Here is a 27,022-nt window from a genome sequence, read left to right as displayed (position 1 = left end):
ATATAGACATTGACTCCATAATGACAATATTTAAACAAACAAATGTAAAATAATCATTCAATTGTGTCTAAAAACATTTTAATTATTTTTAAAAAATGATTGAACAGACCTTCTTCTGGTTATGTGCACCAATAACATAGATGCCTCTTGTGTTGATGGACGTGGCCAGGGAAAGAGAAGAGAGTTCCACAGACCCATGGCTGTCCTTCACAGTTTTCAACCAGTCCAAATGGCGTGCAGTATCCCGCTGCAGGGAGGAAACAATAATAGAATGTGGTTTAAAACATGAGTTCAAGTTCCAAGCCCAATGGCATGCTAAGATTGCGAAGGATTATATCATTTAGATGTGTATGTATTCAGGCCAGTAAATGCTGCTCTGCAAATCCACTGCGCAATTAATCAAATAGTGGCCTTAGTCTTTCTGGTTCGACAAGCTTTTCCCCAAATATTAAATCTAAATATGTCATAATTGTCAGAACATTTTACCAGCTTATTTGGTATGTTGCTGTCACTTCCAAGCGCCTTCCATAGTTTTGTCAAAGCCTCCTTGAAGGCATTAAAGTCAGCATTTTGGGGTAACCCATACAGCATCGAGGAGTAACCAAGAACAGCGTCATGGAAACAGGCTACACGGTCCACATCCAAGTCGTTCTCTCCAGCAGAGATGGAGGCCAGGTCGACAAACACCTTCAGCTCATTGATATCTGCAATGGCAAAACATTAAACATTTATCCCTTTTTCCATGTAAAAAACGTTTTGAATTAGTAATGGTAAACAACCTAGGTGGCTACTACTGGTGCTGCTCTTTCTGTCTTGATATGACCTTACCTTCAAGAGCTTCTTTGACCCATTTGACAAAGTTCCCCCAAAGGCCAAGCTCCTGAAGACACAGTCTGCGAGGTTCTGTGATGTCCTCAAGAACCTTTTTAGTCTCCATCAAATTGTCATCAATGTGATTCAGACTCTTCTCCTTAAAGTCTGCATTACTCTGGAAACATTGTAATATATATATATATACGTATATATAAATATACAGTAGTAGCCTAATGCTGGCAAAGGTGCATTGATTGAACAGAATTTTCCTTACTCACCACATCCAGCAAACTCTGTAGCACTTTGAAGTCCCCTTGAGGACAGATTGTGTCTCTGACATCCATAATGACCTTGGCTGAATCCAATGCTTGATGAAGGTCATGGTACTGTTGGATCTGCTTGATTCGCCTCCTGATCCATCTTTGATCATCAGACAAGTTGATTCTGCACATGATCTCCAGATCATTTTTCATCTCATCGTACTTGTCTTTGTAGACTTCAAAGATCCTATCCACATCCTCCAATGATAAAGTGCCAGATTTCAAACTCTCATAGATCCTCTTGTAATTATCATAGCAACCCTGGAATATTTTGGTGTGGATCACATCAAGAGTGTACACCTCAATCTCGTCAGTGTCAATATGTTTGTGGGAAAGTTCTTTGGCTTTATCCTCCAAGCACCCAGCAAAAATGAAGCTTTCCCTGACAGCATTTAGTTTAAATGCCATCTGACTGGTGGCATTACAGAGGTTAAAGTATGTAACCTCCCCAGTTACGTCAGAGGTGTGCCCGTCAAGTCTGTGAACTTCCATGAATTCATCCAGCGTCATCTGATCTATGTTCTCTTGGTTTTTGAGCTCCAGCTCTTTCACATTGACTGTGGATTAATATGACATCAATGAGAACCATGACCAAGACTGTTACATCATGCAGTCATACATTAACAAATATTTGATAAACAGTACCAATAACATAAGCTTTAATGTATACCCTTATCAAATATCATTTAACTCACCTTTCAGATGCTCCTGGAGTTGGAGACAAATTATAACTAGGCCCTCAACCATCTTCTTGTAACTGTTCACATTCTCCATTTCTTCTTCTCTAAATCTCAGTAATCTGTTCATAGTGGTGTCGTCCTTACAACGACCATCTTCACACAGGCCATCTGTAAAAAAATATATAATAAAAAACAAACAATGAAGACGATACTTTGAGCTCATTGTGGTTCTATTAAAGAGTAACCAGGAGAACCTCCACAGACGTTTTGAGTAATAACCACTTAACCTCAGATCTAAATAAAAGTCCCATTTTGGCATTGAGAGCAAGCATGCATACTTAGCAATAAACTGTGCATTCGGAAAGTGACGTGCCCACATTTTGTTATGTTACAGCCTTATTCTAAAATGGATTATATCGTTTTTTCCCTCATCAATCTAAACACAATACGCCATATTGACAAAGCAAAAACAGGTTTGTAGACATTTTTGCTAATTTATCAAACAAAAACTGAAATATCACATTTACAAAAGTATTCAGACCCTTTACTCAGTACTTTGTTGAAGCACCTTAGGCAGAGATTACAACCTTGAGTTTTCTAGGGTATGACTCTACAAGCTCAAGTCCGGACTCTGGCCGGGCCACTCAAGGACATTCAGAGACCTGTCCCAAAGCCACTCCTGCATTATCTTGGATGTGTGCTTAGGGTCGTTGTCCTATTGGAAGGTGAACCTTCACCCAAGTCTGAGGTCCTGTGTGCTCTGGAGCAGGTTTTCATCAAGGATCTCTCTGTACTTTGCTCCGTTCATCTTTCCCACGATCCTGAGTAGTCTCCCAGTCCCTGCCGCTGAAAAACATCCTAGCAGAATGATGCTGCCACCACCATGCTTCACCGTAGGGATGGTGCCAGGTTTCCTCCAGACATGACGTTTGGCATTCAGGCCAAAATAGTTCAATCTTGGTTTCATTAGACCAGAGAATCTTGCTTCTCATGGTCACAGAGTCCTTTAGGTGCCTTTCGGCAAACTCCAAGCGGGCTGTCATGTGCCTTTTACTGACGGGTGGCTTCCATCTAGCCACTCTACCAGCACTCCACCTGATTGGTGGAGTGCTGCAGATATGGTCGTCCTTCTGGAAGTTTCTCCCATCTCCACATAGCAACTCTGGAGCTCTGTCAGAGTGACCATTGGGTTCTTGATCACCTCCCTGACCAATGCCCTTCTCCCCTGATTGCTCAGTTTGGCCGGGCGTCCAGCTCTAGGAAGTCTTGGTGGTTCCAAACTTCTTCCATTTAAGAATACAATCCTGTCTCGGAGCTCTACGGACAATTCCTTCAACCTCATGGCATGGTTTTTGCTGTGACATGCACTGTCAACTGTGGGGTCTTATATAGACAGGTGCCTTTCCAAATCATGTTCAATCAATTGAATTTACCACAGGCTGACTCCAATCAAGTTGTAGAAACATCTCAAAGATGATCAATGGAAACAGGATGCTAAATTTCGAGTCCCATAGCAAAGGGTCTGAATACTTATGTAAATAAGGTATTTCTGTTTTTATTTTTAATACATTTGCAAAATTTCTGTTTTTACCTTGTCATTATGGTTTATTGATGAGGTGGAACAAAAATGTGTAGTCCATTTTATAATAGGGCTGTCACGTAACAAAATGTGTAAAAAGTAAAGGGGTCTGAATACTTTCCGGATGCACTGTTTATACAAGAGTTGCTGGAAAGTCATTTGGGGGACTTATTTTGATGTAAGGTGAAGTGATGAAGACCTGAAACCAAACCAAGACTAAAAACTAAAAAAGTCAGTTTTATAATACTATGAATATTTTTCCTATAATTTGGGCCTTAAACAGAACCAACCTCCCAATGACACAGTAGATTAACTCTTTATTGGATGTTATTAAACTATCGATCTGGGGAGGTTTTCTTGTCTACTACAGTAGGATTAAAGCAATATTTATACTTAAATGTTTTAATTTGGTATATTCTTCTGACAATCACCTATCTTCAAAAGCTCAATGAATGTTGTTCTCCTTGAGAGGACTTTACTGAGTGTCTTCATCTGGATGTTGCCGTTGATGACTTTATCTGAGACAGAACTGAACGCAGAGCTTGCCACAACCATCCGCTCTTTAGCATCGTCTGACAAATGGTCAATCATTTTCAGATTTTCACCTGTAATCCAAACATAGTTAGTATGTTTAAGTGGACATTTGGAAAATGCACTCAAAATGTAAATACACTACATGACCAAAAGTATGTGGACACCTGCTCGTCGAACATCTCATTCCAAAATCATGGGAATTAATATGGAATTGGTCCCCCCTTTGCTGTCAGGCACTGATGTTGGGCTATTAAGCCTGGGTCACAGTCGGCATTCCAATTAATCTCAAAGATGTTTGATTGGGTTGAGATCAGAGCTCTGTGCAGGCCAGTCAAGTTCTTCCACACTGATCTCGACAAAACATTTCTGTATGGACCTCGCTTTGTGCACGGGGGCATTGTCATGCTGAAACAGGAAAGGGCCTCCCCCAAACTGTTGTCACAAAGTTGGAAGCACAGAATCATCTAGAATGTCATTGTATGCTGTAGTGTTAAGATTTTCCTTCAATGGAACTAAGGGGCCGAGCCCGAACCATGAAACACAGCCCCAAACCATTACTCATCCTCTACCAAACTTTACCAATGGCACTATACGTTGGGGCAGGTAGCGTTCTCCTGGCATCTGCCAAACCCAGATTTGTCCGTCAGACTGCCAGATGGTGAAGCGTGATTCATCACTCCAGAGAACGCGTTTCCACTTCTGGAAACACGCTCTTCCAATGGCGGCGCTCTTAGGCGTCTGCTCGGCCATGAAAACCCATTTCATGAAGCTCCCGATGAACAGTTCTTGTGCTGACGTTGCTTCCAGAGGCAGTTTGGGACTCAATAGTGAGTGTTGCAACCAAGGACAGACCATTTTTACGAGCTACAGTACTCAGCGGTCCCGTTCTATGAGCTTGTGTGGCCTACCACTTTGCGGCTGAGCCGTTGTTGCTCCTAGACATTTCCACTTCATAATAACAACACTTACAGTTGACCAGGGCAGCTCCAGCAGGGCAGAAATTTGACGGACTGACTTGTTGGAAAGGTGGCATCCTACGATGGTGCCACGGTGAAAGTCACTGAGCTCTTCAGTAAGGCCATTCTACTGACAATGTTTGTCTATAGAGATTGCATGGCTGTGTACTCAATTTTATACATCTGCCAGCAACGGGTGTGGCTGAAATAGACGAATCCACTCATTTGAAGGGGTGTCCAAATACTTTTGTATATACTGTATAGTGTAGCTCTTAAGGAACATTTGGAAGTGACAGTTTTACATTTAATAGCCATTGTATATCAATTTTTCCATATACAACTGTGTTGAACATTCCCACCCAATGTTAGCCTTGATTGTATGTGGAAATGGTTAGAGCAGTGGAATTTCTTGAGAAAATTCACCTTGGACTTGAAAGACACTTTTGGCCATGGACCAGTTGAGAAGATGTTCCACTACACAGTCCTCCCCTTCCAGGTATTCTCCATTGCCAGTCTTGGGCCAGGACTTCATCACAATAGTAGATATTAGCCTCTCAAACTTGCTAAAGTCAAGTTTTTTCAACCGTTCAAAGAGAGCCTCCTGAGAAATCCCCTGATCATATCAAATGAAAATTGGAGATAAAAAAAGCATTTGTTTGATCATTACTTCCCGACAAACTCAATGCACAGCCTAATGATTAAGTAGCCTAGCGATTAAAAGGTCGCTGGTTAAAATCCCTCAACTGACTAGGTAAAAAAAAAACATGACCTTGAGCAAGGCACTTAACCCTAATGTCTCGTGTAAATCGAGCGCCTGCTAAATGACGTAAATGTACATTTCCAGATTGAAAGTGAAACTTCATTTCTACAAGAGCTTTTCTCTACACCCACAATAACATCTGCTAAACATGTGTATGTGACCAATACAATTTGATTTGAAAGTTTTCAAAATAATGATGTTATTCATCTTGCCTGACAAATGACTGTGACTGCTTCCAAAGCACATTTCTCCAATGAGTTCTCCAAGAATGGCAGAGTCCTGCTCACTTCCTCAATCTTATTGATATATATTTCAATTTGATGCATGGATGTTTCCTGATGGCCATACAAAATATGAATGAATTATGTACATACATATCTTTTTCATTGATGAACCTGTAGATGTACCCCTCTCACCTGTTTGAGTTTTCCTTCAAAATCATTCAAGAATGTATTTCTCCAATATTGGGTGAATTCTTCTGAACCAATTTTAAGTGAGATCAGCTTGTTCCAGACCTACAGGAAAAGGTTTTCACTACACTTCAGTTTTCCTTTTATCAAACACTACAATTCCAATTCCAACTGTTCTGCAATAATAATAATACAAATATAATATTTATTTGTATCAATTATTTAATTTGGTAAAACAAAAACTCTTACCTTAGTCTCATACATGTATGCAAAATCAATGTTATTGAGATCTTTAACCAATTTGTTCTTGAATGTGATTCGCAGCCATTCCTTTATGATGGCCATGGTCTCCTTTAACTTCTCTTTGCGCGTGTTTTCCAAAAGGTTATTTGTCACTTCCTTTGTCTACAAGAATAGTAATTCATAACAAAAATATTCAGACTCATCAAATATTTATCTCTTGGACAAATCACTCATTATATTACAATTCAGTTCAGCCTGCCTTTACATTAAATCTGTTTTGTTAAGCGAAGCCAGACTGTATTGAAAATAAATGCAGACCATTTTGCTTTAGGAACCACAATGTTGACTCTTTCCTTCTAAAAAACCTATATAATTCAAGTTATGTACAGTATAGGGTTTTAGAGACATACAACTTCTACTCGAAAAATGGCTTTGAGAGATTCAAATAGGTACATTACAATATTAAATGCTTATTAACATTTCAAGCAAGGCCATCTTGTTTACCATTTATTGCACGATATTGAATTATATATATGTTTATATGTGCAGCACATTGTGAGATTTACATCAGTTTGTAACACTGTATGTCCACCTGGAGTAAAGATCTTGCAAATGCACTGTAACAGTGCAAATGCACTGTAAAAGTGCAAATGCACTGTAAAAGCAAAGGCAAAGATTGAATTCATGGTTGTGTTTGGATATACCTGGAGATGGAAGGCCGTTTCTGCAATCAGACTGACAAGATCCAGGCAAACCAAATTAATCTCATGGTTCAAATTACTTTTCATATTCTTACAAATGGTCTCCAGAAGGCTCACAGCTGCTTTAAGGCAAAAGTCTCCATATCTGTTGTCATGGCTGAAAACAACACGCTGGTTAGTGATGGTGAACAAGCATTTAATGTTAACCTTGAAACATGTCATGGTGAGGATGTGCAAGACTGGTGTGTCTAATCCTTCTAGGAAATAACAGACAATTATCAATTCATGTATTTCAATTTGAATTCCTTTGCTACTCAGATGGAATTGAGAACAACTCTAAATATTATGTTTGTTTTGAGACAGGTGTTGTTACCTGTGCTGTTGTTCCTTAACTCTGCTGAAGAGCCGTGACAACAAATCCTTCACAGCCTGTCAGTAAAAAGAATGGCAGATGGTATGACAGAATGGCATGAATCCAAAACTGTTTCAGGATGCTGGCCGCTTTTATGCTTCAACATTTTTCACAGGAGTACAAATAACAATGTAAACACACACACACACACACACACACACACACACACACACACACACACACACACACACACAAATCTATACAGTGCATTCGGAAAGTATTCAGACCCCTTGACTTTTTACACATTTTGTTACGTTACAGCCCTGTTAAAATAAAATAAATATCACATTTATATAAGTATTCAGACCTTTTACTCAGAACTTTGTTGAAGCCCCTTTGGCAGCGATTACAGCATTGAGTCTTCTTGGGTATGACGCTACAAGCTTGGCACACCGGTATTTGGGGAGTTTCTCCCATTCTTCTCTGCAGATCCTCTCAAGCTCTGTCAGGTTGGATGGGGAGCGTTGCTGCACAGCTATTTTCAGGTCTCTCCAGAGATGTTCGATTGGGTTCAAGTCCGGGCTCTGGCTGGGCCACTTAAGGACATTCAGAGACTTGTCACGAAGCCACTCCTGTGTAGTCTTGGCTATGTGCTTAGGATCGTTGTCCTGTTGGAAGGTGAACCTTCACCCAAGTCTGAGGTCCTGAGCTCTGGAGAAGGTTTTCATCAAGGATCTCTCTGTAATTTGCTCTGCTCATCTTTCCCTCGATCTTGACCAGTCTAGAGTTCTGTTAGAGTGACCATCGGGTTTTTGGTCACCTCCCTGACCAAGGCCCTTCTCCCCCGATTGCTCAGTTTGGCCCGGGAGGCCAGCTCTAGGAAGAGTCTTGGTGGTTCCAAACGTCTTCCATTTAAGAACTGTGTTCTTGGGGACCTTCAATGCTGCAGACATTTTTTGGTACCCTTCCCCAGATCTGTGCCTCATGGCTTGGTTTTTGCTCTGACATGCACTGTAAACGTTGGGGCCGGAGCTTATATAGACAGGTGTGTGCCTTTCCAAATCATGTCCAATCAATTGAATTTACTACAGGTGGACTCCAATCAAGTTGTATAAACATTTCAAGGATGAAAATTGTAAACAGGAGGCACCTGAGCTCAACTTTGAGTATCATTGATCTGAATACTTATGTAAATCAGGTATTTCTGTAAATTTGCAAATATTTGCAAACATTTATAAAAATATATTTTCGCTTTGTATTTATGGGGTATTCTGTGTGGATTGCTGAGGAATTGTTTTTATTTAACACTTTTTAGAATAAGGCTGAAACGTAACAAATGTGGAAAAAGTGTACAGTACCAGTCAAAAGTATGGATACACCTACTCATTCAATAGTTTTTTCTTTATTTGTACTATTTTCTACATTGTAAAATAATAGTGAATCGATCAAAACTATGAAATAACACATATGGAATAATGTAGTAACCAAAAAAATCAAAAAATATATTATATTTGAGATTCTTCAAAGTAGCCACCCTTTGCCTTGATGACTGCTTTGCACATGCTTGGCATTCTCTCAACCAGCTTCACCTGGAATGCTTTTTCAAAAGTCTTGAAGGAGATCCCACATATGCTGAGCACTAGTTGTCTGCTTTTCCTTCACTCTGCAGTCCAACTCATCCCAAACAATCTCAATTGGGCTGATGTCGGGTGATTGTGGAGGCCAGGTCATCTGATGCAGCCCTCATTCACTCTCCTTCTTGGTCAAATAGCCCAAACCAGATGGGATGGCGTATCAGTGCAGAAATCACTGACAGTTTCATCAGCAAAGCACCCCCACTCCATCACACCCTCTCCTCCCTGCTTCACGGTGGGAACCACACATGCGGAGATCACCTACTCTGCATCTCACAAAGACACTGCAGTTGGAACCAAAAATCTCAAATTTGGACTCATCAGACCAATGGACAGATTTCTACCGGTCTGGTGTCCATTGCTCATGTTTCTTGGCCCAAACAAGTCTCTTCTTCTTATTGCTGTCCTTTAGTAGTGGTTTCTTTGCAGCAATTAGATCATGAAGGCCTGATTCATGCAGTCTCCTCTGAACAGTTGACGTTGAGATGTGTCTGTTACTTGAACTCTGTGAAGCATTTATTTGGGCTGCAATCTGAGGTGCAGTTAATTCCCAATTTCTGAGGTTGGTAACTCTAAATAACTCTGGGTCTTCCTTTCCTGTGGCAGTCCTCATGAGAGACAGTTTCATCATAGCGCTTGATGGTTTTTGCGACTGCACTTGAAGAAACTTTCAAAGTTATAAACATTTTCCTTCATGTCTTAAAGTAATGATGGACTGTTGTGTCTCTTTGCTATTTGAGCTGTTATTTCCATAAAATGGACTTGGTCTTTTACCACAAAACCGTTTTACGACACAAATGATTGGCTCAAACGCATTACAAAGGAAAGAAAATCCACAAATCAACTTTTAGCAAGGCACACCTGTTAATTAAAATTATTTCCAGGTGACTACCTCATGAAGCTGGTTGAGAATGCCAATAGTGTTCAAAGCTGTCATCAGGGCAAAGGGTGGCTACTTTGAAGAATCTTAAATATAAAATAGATTTTGATACGTTTAACATTTTTTGGGTTAGTGCATGTTTCCATATGTGTTATTTCATAGTTTTAACGTCTTCACTATTATTCTACGATGTAGAAAATAATAAAAATAAAGAAAAACCCTGGAATGAGTAGGCGTGTCCAAACTTTCGACTGGTACTGTATGTTAGTATGTATTTATGTATGTACAGTTGAAGTCGGAAGTTTACATACGCCTTAGCCAAATACATTTAAACTCTATTTTTCACAATTCCTGACATTTAATCTGAGTAAAATTTCCCTGTCTTAGGTCAGTTAGGATCGCCACTTTAATTTAAGAATGTGAAATTTCAGAATAATAGTAGAGAGAATTATTTATTTCAGCTTTTATTTCTTTCATCACATTCCCAGTGGGTCAGAAGTTTACATACACTCAATTAGTATTTGGTAGCATTGCCTTTAAATTGTTTAATTTGGGTCAAACGTTTCAGGTAGCCTTCCACAAGCTTCCCAAAGTAAGTTGGGTGAGTTTTGGCCCATTCCTCCTGACAGAGCTGGTGTAACACAGTCAGGTTTGTTGGCCTCCTTGCTCGCACATACTTTTTCAGTTCTGCCCACAAATTGTCTATAGGATTGAGGTCAGGGCTTTGTCACGGACACTCCAATACCTTGACTTTGTTGTCCTTAAGACATTTTGCCACAACTTTGGAAGGATGCTTGGGGTCATTGTCCATTTGAAAGACCCATTTGCTTCCAAGCTTTAACTTCCTGACTAATGTCTTGAGATGTTGCTTCAATACATCCACATAATTTTCCTACCTCATGATGCCATCTATGTTTGTGAAGTGCACCAGTTCCTCCTGTAGCAAAGCACCCCCACAACATGATGCTGCCACCCCCCATGCTTCACGATTGGGATGGTGTTCTTCGGCTTGCAAGCCTCCCCCTTTTTCCTCCAAACATAACGATGGTCATTATGGCCAAACAGTTCTATTTTTGTTTCATCAGACCAGAGGACATTTCTCCAAAAAGTACAATCTGTCCCTGTGTGCAGTTGCAAACCGTAGTCTGGTATTTTTATGGCGGTTTTGGAGCAGTGGCTTCTTCCTTGTTGAGCGGCCTTTCAGGTAATGTCGATATAGGACTCGTTTTACTGTGGATATTGTCACGACTTCCACCGAAGTTGTTCCCTCTCCTTGTTCGGGCGGTCGACGTCACCGGCTTTCTAGCCGCCACCGATCCATGTTTCATTTTGTTTTGTCTGTTTACACACCTGGTTCCCATCTCATAATTATGTTCCTTATTTAACCCTCTGGTTTCCCTTTCTGTTTGTATGTGATTGTCTTTCGTGTATTCCGGTGTGTTGTATTTTGAGTCCTGTTTTGTTCCTTGTTTGGAACGGGATTTTGTTACGTTTTGGATGAGTAAATCAGTGATTGTTACTCTTATCTGTGTCCTGCGCCTGACTCCTTCGCTATCTTTAGATAGACAGATACTTTTGTATCTGTTTCCTCCAGCATCTTCACAAGGTTCTTTGTTGTTGTTCTGGGATTGATCTGCACTTTTCGCACCAAAGTACGTTCATCTCTAGGAGACAGAACACGTCTCCTTCCTGAGCGGTATGACGTGATCCCATGGTGTGTATACTTGCATATTATTGTTTGCACAGATGAACCTGGTACCTTCAGGCATTTGCAAATTGCGCCCAAGGATGAACCAGACTTGTGGAGGTCTACAATTTTTTTTCTGAAGTCTTGACTGATTTCTTTTCATTTTCCCATGATGTCAAGCAAATTGGCACTGCGTTTGAAGGTAGGCCTTGAAATACATCCACATATACACCTCCAATTAACTCAAACTATGTAAATGAGTCTGTCAAAAGCTTCTAAAGCCATGACATAATTTTCCGGAATTTTCCAAGCTGTTTAAAGGCACAGTCAATTTAGTGTATGTAAACTTCTGACATTGAATTGTAAGTGAGATAATCTGTCTGTAAACAATTGTTGGAAAAATTACTTGTGTCATGCACAAAGTAGATGTCCTAACCGACTTGCCAAAACTATAGTTTGTTAACATGACATTTGTGGAGTGGTTGAAAGCGAGTTTTAAGTGTAAACTTCCGACTACGACTGTATATACACACACACACACACACACACACACACACACACACGTAGTAAGTTCATAATAGCATGTTGTAAGATGTAGGATCTAATAAATCAAATGTCCATTTATAGCATAGCTTTTTAGTGCAGTCACATGAACTCCTACTGTTGAGTATGACATAAAACTAACGTACAACAAAGAAATACAAAACACTTTTTAACATTTCAAAAGGGAGGGAAATATGTACCTCATATTTATAGTTCTCCCCGGAAGTCAGACTAAACTGGAGGTGTTGAAGTGTGTCCAAGACATCAAGAGGGATGATTGATGCATAGTTGAACAAGTTATCCAGCCCCAACAGACACATCCAAGAGCGAGTAACGAGACAGTCCATCGCCACAAGATGCTTGTGTTTTTCCATGATTTGGATGGAATCCCTAATTTTCAAGAAGGCAAAACTCAGAGATTTAAAACAGCACCATGGACAAAACTAATACAGTGTCATAGGAAATAAATATTAGAATTGTTGGTTAAGTGCACAGAATAAAGTAGACCTATAATTAAGATCTGGACTGCAATGTGAAAGATATGATTCCAGATATACTTATAGGATTTGATTTTAATTTCTACTAATAGTACTAGTATACATTTTTTTCAACCTGTTGTTGTAATTGGTTTAGACTTAACAATTTTATTGTCCATTCATTCCAATTGAATCTTAAGTGAAGCCTTCCCAATTACCTCAATCCCTGTGTTTCAAACATCGAGTCTGTGTAGCCTTCTGGTGTTTTGATCCCTTTCAACCCCGCCCAGATATCACATTTTGGATTCATGGTCAGAGGAGCAGCCTCAAAAGGCTTGCTGTCCCCTCTAAGCAGATGCAGGAGGGGGATAACCAAGATCCACTTTCCAACTCCATGTTTTCTTGCAAAGTTGAATAGAGTCTCAATTGCCTCCGAAACTCTGAAGGAGGAAGTAGACAACATCCATCTTCAGTTCAAGATATTGACATTTTGTTCATTAGATTAGAAACATTAGGAAGGTCTTTACTTTCGGTGGCTGAGGAAAGAAAATGATTTCTCACCTGATGTCACCTGGTAGCCCTTGTTTGAAATCTGTCCAGTATGCAAGGAAAACTTCTCTTGGCTTTTTAGGCAGGCAGAGTAACTCACACAGTTTAGAAATATGTCCACTGACATCTAAACTGTAATTGATGTGGACAACCAGGATAATAACTCCTAATTTCAGAGGATCAGAAAAAACATCCTCACGCTTCTCATTCCCCTTTTGGTTCCCACCATCTAAAGCTTGCTGCATGAACTCTTTCAAAAGGGTTTTCACCTGAAAAAAGGAATATACAATAAAGAGTCCTTACATTTACATTCATACGATAACAACTCCCAAGTATTTTGCGATTGAGTCATCAACATGTAAATAACAATATGGCTGACAGAATAGCTGAAACAACAGCAAGGTAACAGAAATTTTAATTTGTGTGTCTTCATAATATGCAGTTAACAATAAATATAAAAGCATTTATGAACACAAGTTATATATCAATTTCGTTCACAAAAGCTACTTAATGACAGTTCCTCAAAATAGGAAAGCAAATCTACCTGTTCTTCTCCATATGGCAGATCCCATTTCTTTGGACCATCAACATGGAGGAAGGGGGATTTGTAATTGGTGAAGAACTGCTGGAGTTGAGTAAAGAAGTTCCTAATGTTCACGTCACTCCATGTTTGAAGGAGATTAAAAATGTTTCCCAGCATCACCTTTCCAGCCAGCTGTCTGCCCGTCACTACCTTTTCCTTGTAGACATCCCACCATGCAAACTTGTTTTTGAAGTGTGATATCCAACTTTGGTCAGGTTCTGTGCGTATGATATCATCATATTGGTGCCACTCCCCTATGAGATTTTTTTTGTTGATCAGTATAGTATTTATGGCTTCAATGTCATTTCATATACATTCCACATAGATGTGGAAAAGGCACCCTGATTAGCATAGTGTATGTGTGTGTGTGTGTGTGTGTGTGTGTGTGGTGTCTTGTTAGTTATATAATAGTTGAACATTACCGTCATGTGTCAAAAGATCCTCTTTGACGAACAGGCACCTGTTGACATGTTGCTTTGCATCCTTTAGGTAGATGTGCTCATATTTATACTCATATGAGTTGTCTTTTCTCTTGCAGACAACATACTTGTAAGGTATGGAGACACCAACATTCTTTTTAGGGGTCACCATTCGTCCTTCAACAAGAAATCCATTCTCTCCTAAATTCCTTTAAAGTAGATGATGAAAAATAAGCAACATTTTCGAAATGAAGTTATCAGCTCATAAGAAATTACAATGTTTATTGTCGGACAACTGTTTCACACTATCACTCCAAAAACTAGTCGCAGAAACATATAATACAATGACTTGTCTAAGACATACCAATCAGAGTTAATGATATGAAAAGTCACATCAATTATTAGACATGAAATACATTGGTGTCAACAAAGGGAGAAAAAAATGAATCCTTACCCTGTGATTTCCATTTTCAAACCATTTGTATTCCAGGTCTCAAAAAGACTTCCTGATCTCAAATAAACTATGTCTTTTGATGGGTCCAACTTGAAACGCTTGGATACAACAGCGTGAAAATAAATGGTAAGGTTATCCTTACCAGGACCATGATGCACTTTGGTTGGGCTGTAAGGAGAAAAAAAAGACAAAACCCAGTATCAGTAAATATCAAGGTTCCCATAACAAAGACTTGAGTAAAGAATGAGGGGTAGTTTGAACTAATGTTTGGTGAAGATGTATCTGTGACAGTTTAAAATATTAGCAGGGTTCCAGACTAATGTTTTCCCCCGGTAGCACTGCTTTTTCAGTTGGTAGCACTCGACCATGATTTGGTAGCACTCGACCATGATTTGGTAGCACTCGACCATGATTTGGTAGCACTGCTTTTTCAGTTGGTAGCACTCGACCATGATTTGGTAGCACTGCTTTTTCAGTTGGTAGCACTCGACCATGATTTGGTAGCACTACTTTTTCAGTTGGTAGCACTCGACCATGATTTGGTAGCACTACTTTTTCAGTTGGTAGCACTTGAACATGATTTGGTAGCACTACTTTTTCAGTTGGTAGCACTTGAACATGATTTGGTAGCACTACTTTTTCAGTTGGTAGCACTCGACCATGATTTGGTAGCACTGCTTTTTCAGTTGGTAGCACTCGACCATGATTTGGTAGCACTACTTGTTCAGTTGGTAGCACTCGACCATGATTTGGTAGCACTGCTTTTTCAGTTGGTAGCACTCGACCATGATTTGGTAGCACTGCTTTTTCAGTTGGTAGCACTTGACCATGATTTGGTAGCACTCGACCATGATTTGGTAGCACTCGACCATGATTTGGTAGCACTGCTTTTTCAGTTGGTAGCACTTGACCATGATTTGGTAGCACTCGACCATGATTTGGTAGCACTCTACCATGATTTGGTAGCACTCGACCATGATTTGGTAGCACTACTTTTCAGTTGGTAGCACTGCTTTTTCAGTTGGTAGCACTCGACCATGATTTGGTAGCACTGCTTTTTCAGTTGGTAGCACTCGACCATGATTTGGTAGCACTCGACCATGATTTGGTAGCACTGCTTTTTCAGTTGGTAGCACTCGACCATGATTTGGTAGCACTGCTTTTTCAGTTGGTAGCACTTGAACATGATTTGGTAGCACTGCTTTTTCAGTTGGTAGCACTCGACCATGATTTGGTAGCACTGCTTTTTCAGTTGGTAGCACTTGAACATGATTTGGTAGCACTACTTTTTCAGTTGGTAGCACTGCTTTATCAGTTGGTAGCACTTGAACATGATTTGGTAGCACTACTTTTTCAGTTGGTAGCACTGCTTTTTCAGTTGGTAGCACTCGACCATGATTTGGTAGCACTGCTTTTTCAGTTGGTAGCATTCGACCATGATTTGGTAGCACTGCTTTTTCAGTTGGTAGCACTTGAACATGATTTGGTAGCACTACTTTTTCAGTTGGTAGCACTGCTTTATCAGTTGGTAGCACTTGAACATGATTTGGTAGCACTACTTTTTCAGTTGGTAGCACTGCTTTTTCAGTTGGTAGCACTCGACCATGATTTGGTAGCACTGCTTTTTCAGTTGGTAGCATTCGACCATGATTTGGTAGCACTACTTTTTCAGTTGGTAGCACTGCTTTTTCAGTTGGTAGCACTGCTTTTTCAGTTGGTAGCACTCGACCATGATTTGGTAGCACTGCTTTTTCAGTTGGTAGCACTCGACCATGATTTGGTAGCACTGCTTTTTCAGTTGGTAGCACTACTTTTTCAGTTGGTAGCACTTGACCATGATTTGGGAGCACTGCTTTTTCAGTTGGTAGCACTTGACCATGATTTGGTAGCACTGCTTTTTCAGTTGGTAGCACTCGACCATGATTTGGTGGCACTCGAAAACCTTTATTGTGGCGTCACACAATAGAAAAATTTGTAATCTTATAAGGTAATTCACAATGATTAATAAGAAGTGTAATAAACTACCGAGATGGTATTCAATAAATAAGTTGTTACATCTATATCCATATTAAGATATTTTGATATGCAACCTAATCCAGTGATTGTCATGAATTTTGGGTTGACAATTAGGCTATTATTGTTATAAAATAGGCCTAAAGAATGATTTTGTGGGGTTCAATAGAGATTTGCCTTCATCTTTACCTGCACTAACATGACATATTGGCCTAATTCAATTGCTGCTAATTCACCACCTGCGGAAGTGGGAACTCTATCAAATCTATGTTGGGTTTTTTCCAAATTCCGTTTAGTTTTTCACAACAAAAAAATTGGGGTGTTTTTGTTATACCAGGTTTTGATTTTCAGTTATTTCTAGAAATCACGCTTTTTTTGTTAGAAAAACAACAATGCTTACACCACATCAGGAGACAATTTGAGGTATTGGAAAAATGTAAGATATTTTGATTTTGGAGTGTAGTCAGGGGTGAAAGTAGATTTAATTTCTTCCCAATACGGGACCTCCTAAAGTATGTGTGCACGCGCTTGCGTGTGAGCCTAGTCGTAAAGATTTTTCATTTATCCTTTTAAAATGTATTACCTTTTATTGTGGCAGAAACAGAACCATATGTCTTCATCTGATTGTCAAACAATAATTGCCCAAAAGAGACAAAAGAGACATCTTTTATACAAAACACCAAAAAGTTTAAAGACATTTGCAAATTGTCATTAGACCAGAATGGATGTGTCCACTGCTGTCTGCAAACGTCTCAGTGTCAGCCAATCATCTCTGTCTTAGCAAAGTGTCATCGTTCTCATCAAATCACACTGCATTTTGGAGCATAGCCTATACCAACCGTTTTCAAGTCCATTCACACATGTTTCATGCCTCTATCATGCGGCAATGATAAATAATGGTGTAAAGTCTACAGTTTTCTTGACATTTTACTATAATTAATTGTGATAGCCTCATGTTTTACCGGTACTGCATACCCCCACTATTTATTTTGTACTCGACCGTACCGCCTTACTTTCAACCCTGAGTGTACAGTAGTTACCCTTTAATTCCAGTGCACACCTAGCAAGAGGCTGTTGTTTAGCTGTGTTTTTGTAGTGCACATGTGATGATAGAGTTTGCAAGACAAATACCCACTGGATTTCAAAAAAAAAATCATGATATAATTCTGCCAGGTAGGTATTAGCTACTTTCTAGTTTTTGGGAAAGCCTTTCTCCATCTACCAGAAGACAAAAATCATTAGCATCCCTAACGGCTACAGCACACACAGATGAGACCGGGGCAGTCCCATCTCATTGCCTCGTTAGAAAGTTACAGGAAATAATAATTACTGATGCATTCGGTTCATGTCTTATTATATCAACTTGGGAAAATTCATTCATTTTCTAATTCAATACATGTAATTGATTTCCTACTACCAGCCTCTTCGTCTCTGATACTTGCTCTGTATTTATCTCAAAGCCATAAGATTCATCTCGATCATTAAACAGTGTAAAACAGGCACAGGACAGACACTTTCATTACAGGAGTCATGAGGATAAATCACCTTACCGTTTGACCAAATCAGTCAAGTCAAAGGGTGGTCAAATGCGACTGTATGGTCACAGCCAGTAGGCCTGTATTAGACACATTCAATCTATGACAGACACTTACAATTGGGGAGGCTGTGACTGCTTTTCCGTGTTTTCGTTCTTTGTTTCTTCCTGGCTTGTGTTTGACTTATCTGTTGGGTCATCAGTTGATACTTGGGATTGGTCAACACACGGCTGTGAGTTTGCTTCATCCTTGGTACACTTGTCACTCTGGTTACTGGATGTCTGTTGTTCATTCATGACTCCAGCATCCTTGCTCCCTTCAGGGCTCCTGGAAAGCAGGAGGTTCCCAAATGTCAAAATATTCTGAACTTCAAAACATCTAAAACAAACTGCTTTCATAATTACATTGTGTTATAATATTAATTCCCCCAACAAATGTAATAGTTTGAGCATTACTTGTTCCTTACATTTCCCATGAAGTCTGTTGTGAAATGTAAAATGTGCATTGAATAGTTTAATTTGATTTGACAAGTAACATGGTTTAATTGAAAGGACCAATTGAATATATAAACTTACATTTGGGTTGGCTTTTTTTGCTTGTCCTTATTTTTGGGCGATTCCACCTGCTGGAAGTCTTCGTCATTGCTGTGGTTTGGTGGACTATCTTCCTTTTCAGGTGGGAAATCAGCAGTAGATGACTTAGAAGCATCACCACCACCATAATCACTCTGCTTCTCTGGTTCCTTATGTTTGCTTGGAAGCCTCTTGTCTTGATTCTCCACGCTTATTGATAAAAGTACAAACGTGTTTCAAAAGATGCAGTTCAATATATAAATATATATGATAAATCATAATCCAATAGAGAGATATTGATTACCTCTGCTTCCTCGTTACTGTTTTTGTCTCTGTGGTTTCTCCCATCAAAGCTTCTTTATATGACAGCTGTCTTACTGGTTGAGTTGGGACTGAGGCAGGTCCTGTGTTCTGATCTGTTGTCTCATGTGTGGATGAGGCATTCTTCTCAGGCAAGTCTTGTTTTACTGAACTAGGTTGGGTTTGGCTTGTGTTTGACTCGTCCAGCGGTTCACTTTCATTTACCTTTGATGGACCCTCGGGTTGGTCTTCCGTGGTTGTCTGGTACGGGGATGGGGTAAGAGAGGTTGGAAGTTTGGAGGGTACAGTTGGAGTGGCAGCAGGAGTGGCAGTGTTCTTAGGTGGAGTTCCTGTAGGGGGGACATCCACCGCTGCACAGCTCTCACTCCCAGACGACTCCTCTTTCTGATGTGTGTCTGTTGTCAGCTCAGTGTTGCTGGGGGAGTCTTCACTCTATGTACAAACAAAAGTGTTATAGAATTGTATTTTCAAATATAACACATTTCAGGCAAACAAAACAAATAAACAACTGTGCATATACCCTCTACACTCTACTGGATATACACTCTACGATCTATACTCTACTGCATATACCCTCTACACTCTACTGGATATACACTCTACAATCTATACTCTACTGCATACACACTCCACACTACTGCATATACACTCTACTCTACTGCATATACCCTCTACACTCTACTGGATACACACTCTACAATCTATACTCTACTGCATACACACTCCACACTACTGGATACACACTCTACAATCTATACTCAACTGCATACACACTCCACACTACTGCATATACACTCTACTCTACTGCATATACACTCTATACTCAACTACATATACACTCTGAATAATGTATACACTACTGAATATACACCCTATACTCACTCTATGTACAAACAAAAGTGTTATAGAATTGTATTTTCAAATATAACACATTTCAGGCAAACAAAACAAATAAAAAAAACTGTGCATATACCCTCTACACTCTACTGGATATACATTCTACGATCTATACTCAACTGCATATAAACTCTACTCTACTGAATATAAAATCTATACTCTATACTGTACTGAATATAGACTCTATACTGTACTGAATATACACTCTATACTCTACTGGATATACACTCTACTCTACTGCATATAAACTATATACTGTACTGGATATACACTCTATACTCTACTGGATATACACTCTATAATCTACTGAAAGTATACTCAATACTCAACTGAATATACACTCTATACTCGAATGCATATACACTCTATACTCCACTGCATACACACTCTATACTCTACTGGATATACACTCTATAATCTACTGAAAGTATACTCTATACTCTACTGCATACACACTCCATACTCTATACTCTACTGCATACACACTCCATACTCTATACTCTACTGCATACACACTCCATACTCTATACTCTACTGCATACACACTCTATACTCAATACTCTACTGAATATACACTCTATACTCTACTGGATATACACTCTATACTCCACACACTACTGAATATACTGTCTATACTCTACTGGATAAACACTCTATGCTCTACTGCAAATACACTCTATAATCTATATTCTACTACATATACACTCTATACTCTACTCTATACTCTCTATACTCTACTGCATATACGCTCTATACTCTACTGGATATACACTCTATACTCCAATACATATACACTATATTCTACTGCACATACACTCTATACTCTAATGCATATACACTCTATACTATACTGCATATAAACTCTATACTCTACTGCATATACACTCTATACAATACTGGATATACACTCTATACTCTACTGGGTATACACTCTATAATCTACTGAAAGTATACTCTACACTCTACTGCATACACACTCTATACTCAATACTCAACTGAATATACACTCATTACTCTACTGAATATACACTGTATACTCTACTGAATATACACTCTATACTCTACTGGATATACACTCTATACTCCAAACACTACTGCATACACACTCTATATTCTACTCTATACTCTACTGGATATACACTCTATAATCTACTGCATACAAACTCTATACTCAATACTCTACAGAATACACACTACACTATATACACTCTACTGCATATACACTCTACTCTACTGCATATACACTCTATACTCTACCTCATATACACTCTATACTCTATTGCATATACATTCTATACTCTACTGGATATACACTCTACAATCTATACTCCACTGCATACACGCTCTATACTCTATACTCCACTGCATATACACTCTATACTCTACTGAATATACACTCTATACTCTACTGGATATACACTCTATACTCCACACACTACTGCATATACTGTCTATACTCTACTGGATAAACACTCTATGCTCTACTGCAAATACACTCTATACTCTACTACATATACACTCTATACTCTACTCTATACTCTCTATACTCTACCTCTATACTCTACCGCATATACACTCTATACTCTACCACATATACACTCTATACTCTATACTCCAATACATATACACTCTATATTCTACTGCACATACAGTGCCTTGCGAAGGTATTCGGCCCCCTTGAACTTTGCGACCTTTTGCCACATTTCAGGCTTCAAACATAAAGATATAAAACTGTATTTTTTTGTGAAGAATCAACAACAAGTGGGACACAATCATGAAGTGGAACGACATTTATTGGATATTTCAAACTTTTTTAACAATCAAAAACTGAAAAATTGGGCGTGCAAAATTACTCTGTCCATAGGACAACAATCAGTCGTATATTGCACAAATCTGGCCTTTATGGAAGAGTGGCAAGAAGAAAGCCATTTCTTAACGATGTCCATAAAAAGTGTCATTTAAAGTTTGCCACAAGCCACCTGGGAGACACACCAAACATGTGGAAGAAGGTGCTCTGGTCAGATGAAACCAAAATTGAACTTTTTGGCAACAATGCAAAATGTTATGTTTGGCGTAAAAGCAACACAGCTCATCACCCTGAACACACATCCCCACTGTCAAACATGGTGGTGGCAGCATCATGGTTTGGGCCTGCTTTTCTTCAGCAGGGACAGGGAAGATGGTTAAAATTGATGGGAAGATGGATGGAGCCAAATACAGGACCATTCTGGAAGAAAACCTGATGGAGTCTGCAAAAGACCTGAGACTGGGACGGAGATTTGTCTTCCAACAAGACAATGATCCAAAACATAAAGCAAAATCTACAATGGAATGGTTCAAAAATAAACATATCCAGGTGTTAGAATGGCCAAGTCAAAGTCCAGACCTGAATCCAATCGAGAATCTGTGGAAAGAACTGAAAACTGCTGTTCACAAATGTTCTCCATCCAACCTCACTGAGCTCGAGCTGTTTTGCAAGGAGGAATGGGAAAAAAATTTAGTCTCTCGATGTGCAAAACTGATAGAGACATACCCCAAGCGACTTACAGCTGTAATCGCAGAAAAAGGTGGCGCTACAAAGTATTAACTTAAGGGGGCTGAATAATTTTGCACGCCCAATTTTTCTGTTTTTGATTTGTTATAAAAGTTTGAAATATCCAATAAATGTCGTTCCACTTCATGATTGTGTCCCACTTGTTGTTGATTCTTCATAAAAAAATACAGTTTTATATCTTTATGTTTGAAGCCTGAAATGTGGCAAAAGGTCGCAAAGTTCAAGGGGGCCGAATACTTTCGCAAGGCACTGTACACTCTATACTCTACTGCATATACACTCTATACTATACTGCATATACACTCTATACTCTACTGCATATACACTCTATACTCTACTGGATATACACTCTATACTCCAATACATATACACTCTATATTCTACTGCACATACACTCTATACTCTAATGCATATACACTCTATACTTTACTGCATATACACTCTATACTCTATATATTCTACTGCATATACACTCTATACTATACTGGATATACACTCTATACTCTACTGCATATACACTCTATACTTTACTGCATATACACTCTATACTCTACTGCATATACATTCTATACTCTATAATCTACTGGATATTTGGCACATTTTTTTGTTGTTGTAATGAAACATGAATTCCATTTTCAACATTTACAATTGTAATACAGGCACCTTTTCCTTGACATTGCCCGTTGGATCTTCACTGGAGTGTTTTAGAGGTGTGTCAGTTTTGTTCGCGGACAATGTCAGTGGCTCATTCTCATGCTGGGGCTCTGCTTCACTGACCGCCGCAGAGGTTTGATGCTCTGCAGTGGTTACCTGGCAGTTACCTGACATTGAAGACACATTCATTTGGTGAACTACATGATACGAACATTCAAGCTATCTTGCATTTAATAGTTTGGATTTATTTCCTATTGGACAATTCCATATATTATGCATAGGGCCAGGGTTTTTCTTGGTCAGGTCACATAATCAGTTAAAACTCCTGGTCCTAGGCAGGGCTGGACTAATCAAATCTGGGGCCCTAGGATAGATCACTTTAGAGGGTCCCCTCTTGGCTGTAGAGAGAAACGTTTGTAGTTTTAAAGTTTATTTCCTGTAATTCTACACATTTGTCCATGGCTTATGCTGTGTTCTTATGTTATCTGAGTGACTCAAACATTATAACAAAATCAGTGGGGGCCCCTGGATGTAGGGTCCCTGGGCATGTGCCCTTTGCGCCCAGTGGGGAATATGGCCATGGTCCAAAGCATGCATATCACTGGCCCTAAATACATGCATGCTGTAGACCTGCAGGATATGCAGTTGGCTTTTTACTAGGATACAATTGTAGTTTATCAAGATTAAGTGAACTTTGTATTCCCTGTGTAATAAAACATTTGTGCTGTAACTAGCCTACTGTGGGGTGGGGTGCAGTTGTAATAAAACATTTGTGCTGTAACTAGCCTACTGTGGGGTGGGGTGCAAGTTGTAATAAAACATTGTGTGCTGTAACTAGCCTACTGTGGGGTGGGGTGCAGTTGTAATAAAACATTTGTGCTGTAACTAGCCTACTGTGGGGTGGGGTGCAAGTTGTAATAAAACATTGTGTGCTGTAACTAGCCTACTGTGGGGTGGGGTGCAGTTGTAATAAAACATTTGTGCTGTAACTAGCCTACTGTGGGGTGGGGTGCAGTTGTAATAAAACATTTGTGCTGTAACTAGCCTACTGTGGGGTGGGGTGCAGTTGTAATAAAACATTTGTGCTGTAACTAGCCTACTGTGGGGTGGGGTGCAGTTGCTCATCTTGAATGGTTAGATATTCCTGAATGACATCCAAATATTATGATTATGAATACATAAATAATGTAAAGATGGTCAAACAAATGACAAATAATAGATATTGATTCATGATTATTAATATTTCAAAATAAATCATATATAAATAATATATTACCTGAGGTGCAAACTTGGGATTGGACAGGTAACTTAAATCCACAGTCACAGCAGAATTTAAAAGATTCTGCCAGCATGTGACCACAAGCAGGGCACTTCATCATGATGAACCCTATCTGTTTGAAATAATAAACATGATCACTATGAGAAACCATTATCATATAACGTGCAGCAGGTAGCCTATATGTTAAGAGTTCTTGGCCAGTAACCGAAAGGTCACTGGTTTGAATTCATAAGCCGGCAAGATAGAAAAAGCTGCCGTTCTGCCCTTGAACAAGGCAGTTAACCCCCAACAACAACGCTGATGATGTAGACATAGATTAATTCAGCCCCTCGCACCTCTCTGACTCAAAGGGGTTGGGTTAAATGCAAAAGACACATTTCGGTTGAATGCATTCAGTTGCGCAAATAACTAGGTATCCCTTTTCCCCCCAGCAGTCAGACAAACATTCTTTCACTTTCAATTACTCCTCATTCAGAAAGTTATGGTTAGACTAAGAGTTTTGGGGGGGCCGCTATTTTTCAGATGTTGCCCTACCGGAGTTACACGGTGTTGTTGACACGCACATCCACAAGCTACTTGCTATGGGAGTCACTGGTATTAGCTTCAACGACTGACATTTGGACCAGCTATGTCAGTCCCATGAGCATTATGAATGAGTCTGACAGTACAGTGGGTTGACGAGGATTTCGAGAAGAAACAGGGTTTATGTGACATGTTACAGACACAGCTGGACAAGAAGGAAACAGACACAGTAACAGTGCACACCAAGGAAGAGAGGCCACGGACAGACAGAGCTGGACAAGAAGGAAACAGACACAGTGACAGTGCACACCGAGGAAGAGAGGCCACGGACAGACAGAGCTGAAACTTCACTGCTTGACATGTATGATGAAATCCTGGTTGAGACTGAACAAATGAACAACGAAACAGCACAGCAAGTAAGTGAAAGAAATAGGTTTTGATTAAGTTTTACTGGTAATACGAACATACACTACCATTCAAAAGTTTGGGGTCACTTAGAAATGTACTTGTTTTTGAAAGAAAAACACTTTATTTTCTGTTAAAATAACATCAAATTGATCAGAAATACAGTGTAGACATTGTTAATGTTGTGAATTAATATTGTAGCTGGAAACGGCGGATTTATTATGAAATATCTACATAGGCGTAAAGAGGCCCATTATCATCAACCATCACTCCTGTGTTCCAATGGCACATTGTATTAGCTAATCCAAATGTATCATTTTAAAAGGCTAATTGATCATTAGAAAACACTTTTGCAATTATGTTAGCACAGCTGAAAACTGCTGTACTGATTAAAGAACAATAAAACTGGCCTTCTTTAGACTAGTTGAGCATCTGGAGCATCAGCATTTGTGAGTTCGATTACAGGCTCAAAATGGCTAGAAACAAATAACTTTCTTCTGAAACTCGTCAGTCTATTCTTGTTCTGTGAAATGAAGGCTATTCGATGTGAGAAACTGCCAAGAAACTGAAGATCTCGTACAACGCTGTGTACTACTCCCTTAACAGAATAACACAAACTGGCTCTAACCAGAATAGAAAGAGGAGTGGGAGGCCCAGGTTCACAATTGAGCAAGAGGACAAGTACATTAGAGTGTCTAGTTTGAGAAACAGACGCCTCACAAGTCCTCAACTGGCAGCTTCATTAAATAGTATCCGCAAAACACCAGTCTCAACGTCAACAGTGAAGAGGCGACTCCGGGATGCTGGCCTTCTAGGCAGAGTTGCAAAGAAAAAGCAATATCTCAGACTGGCCAATAAAAATTAAATATTAAGATGGGCAAAAGAACACAGACACTGGACAGAGGAACTCTATCTAGAAGGCCAGCATCCCAGAGTCGCCTCTTCACTGTTGACGCTAAGATTGGGGTTTTGAGGGTACTATTTAATGAAAATGCCTTCATCAAGAGCGCGATGGCGTGCGCGACGCACAACTATCAACTAGGCTAATCTAGGGGCTATGGCTACTATTAAAAATGAACTATTGTCTCCTTCTATACTGTCAACAACAAGGTTGTGACCAAACTACTAGTGCAATAAAACAATATTTTTTTGTGGAAGGTTGGAGCTTTACCAATGTTAACATTTATCCCAAGATCTGGTTAACGACTAACTTAATGTCAACACTGCTGCTCCCGGCCACACCCGTTATAACATATTTTTTAACACACATTGTTGCCCACTCACGTCCAATGTTATTGACAAATTAATAACATACAATTATGTACATTCACTTTTTACATGGGAAGTTATCAGATAGTCACTCCAACAAGCATGATCTTACCGGTTTACCGACTCATTAAGCTGCCATATCAGTGTCTGCGTAGTCCGTACTGAACAATCTGTGCTGAATATATACCAATACATTCGAATAAGTTTCGTTTTCCGGAGAGAAGGTGACGAGAACTACACGACTACTTTCATTTCCCTGTAACTGATTTATTCCGTGCATTCTTCTTGAGAAATAGGTTTAAACGAACTACGCCCTGCTATTATTGTAGATATGCCAGGTTGACTGGATGTAGGGTCATGAAATATTGTGCGGGTGGGTTGAGGACGGGTTCAATAAAGATAAAACTGTACATGAAAAAAACACATAA

At 39.5% G+C, this 27,022-nt stretch overlaps 1 protein-coding gene across 1 annotated transcript in view; it reads right to left on the bottom strand.

Moving 5' to 3' along the window:
* LOC115144070 (E3 ubiquitin-protein ligase rnf213-alpha-like) overlaps positions 1-26,795 on the bottom strand; it is a 58,196-nt gene extending 31,401 nt beyond the window's left edge. Inside the window, exons 1-24 of the mRNA XM_029684761.2 lie at positions 26,707-26,795; positions 24,396-24,510; positions 23,129-23,286; positions 18,998-19,446; positions 18,697-18,903; positions 18,239-18,448; positions 14,574-14,741; positions 14,123-14,328; positions 13,662-13,954; positions 13,130-13,386; positions 12,787-13,008; positions 12,293-12,482; positions 7,370-7,425; positions 7,000-7,153; positions 6,302-6,457; positions 6,059-6,157; positions 5,855-5,977; positions 5,306-5,495; positions 3,824-3,997; positions 1,829-1,981; positions 1,092-1,690; positions 829-988; positions 487-704; positions 110-247 (exon numbers count right to left, since the gene is read on the bottom strand). Of these exons, the coding sequence (XP_029540621.2) occupies positions 110-247; positions 487-704; positions 829-988; positions 1,092-1,690; positions 1,829-1,981; positions 3,824-3,997; positions 5,306-5,495; positions 5,855-5,977; positions 6,059-6,157; positions 6,302-6,457; positions 7,000-7,153; positions 7,370-7,425; positions 12,293-12,482; positions 12,787-13,008; positions 13,130-13,386; positions 13,662-13,954; positions 14,123-14,328; positions 14,574-14,741; positions 18,239-18,448; positions 18,697-18,903; positions 18,998-19,446; positions 23,129-23,286; positions 24,396-24,498 (4,683 nt within the window). The 5' untranslated portion in view covers positions 24,499-24,510; positions 26,707-26,795. The remainder of the gene's footprint in view (positions 1-109; positions 248-486; positions 705-828; positions 989-1,091; positions 1,691-1,828; positions 1,982-3,823; positions 3,998-5,305; positions 5,496-5,854; positions 5,978-6,058; positions 6,158-6,301; positions 6,458-6,999; positions 7,154-7,369; positions 7,426-12,292; positions 12,483-12,786; positions 13,009-13,129; positions 13,387-13,661; positions 13,955-14,122; positions 14,329-14,573; positions 14,742-18,238; positions 18,449-18,696; positions 18,904-18,997; positions 19,447-23,128; positions 23,287-24,395; positions 24,511-26,706) is intronic.
* Between the last annotated feature and the right edge of the window lie 227 nt (positions 26,796-27,022).

Source organism: Oncorhynchus nerka, linkage group LG2, assembly GCF_034236695.1.
Source record: "Oncorhynchus nerka isolate Pitt River linkage group LG2, Oner_Uvic_2.0, whole genome shotgun sequence".
In the NCBI taxonomy this organism is placed as follows: Eukaryota; Metazoa; Chordata; class Actinopteri; order Salmoniformes; family Salmonidae; genus Oncorhynchus; species Oncorhynchus nerka.
This window is presented reverse-complemented; position numbering and strand designations above follow the sequence as displayed.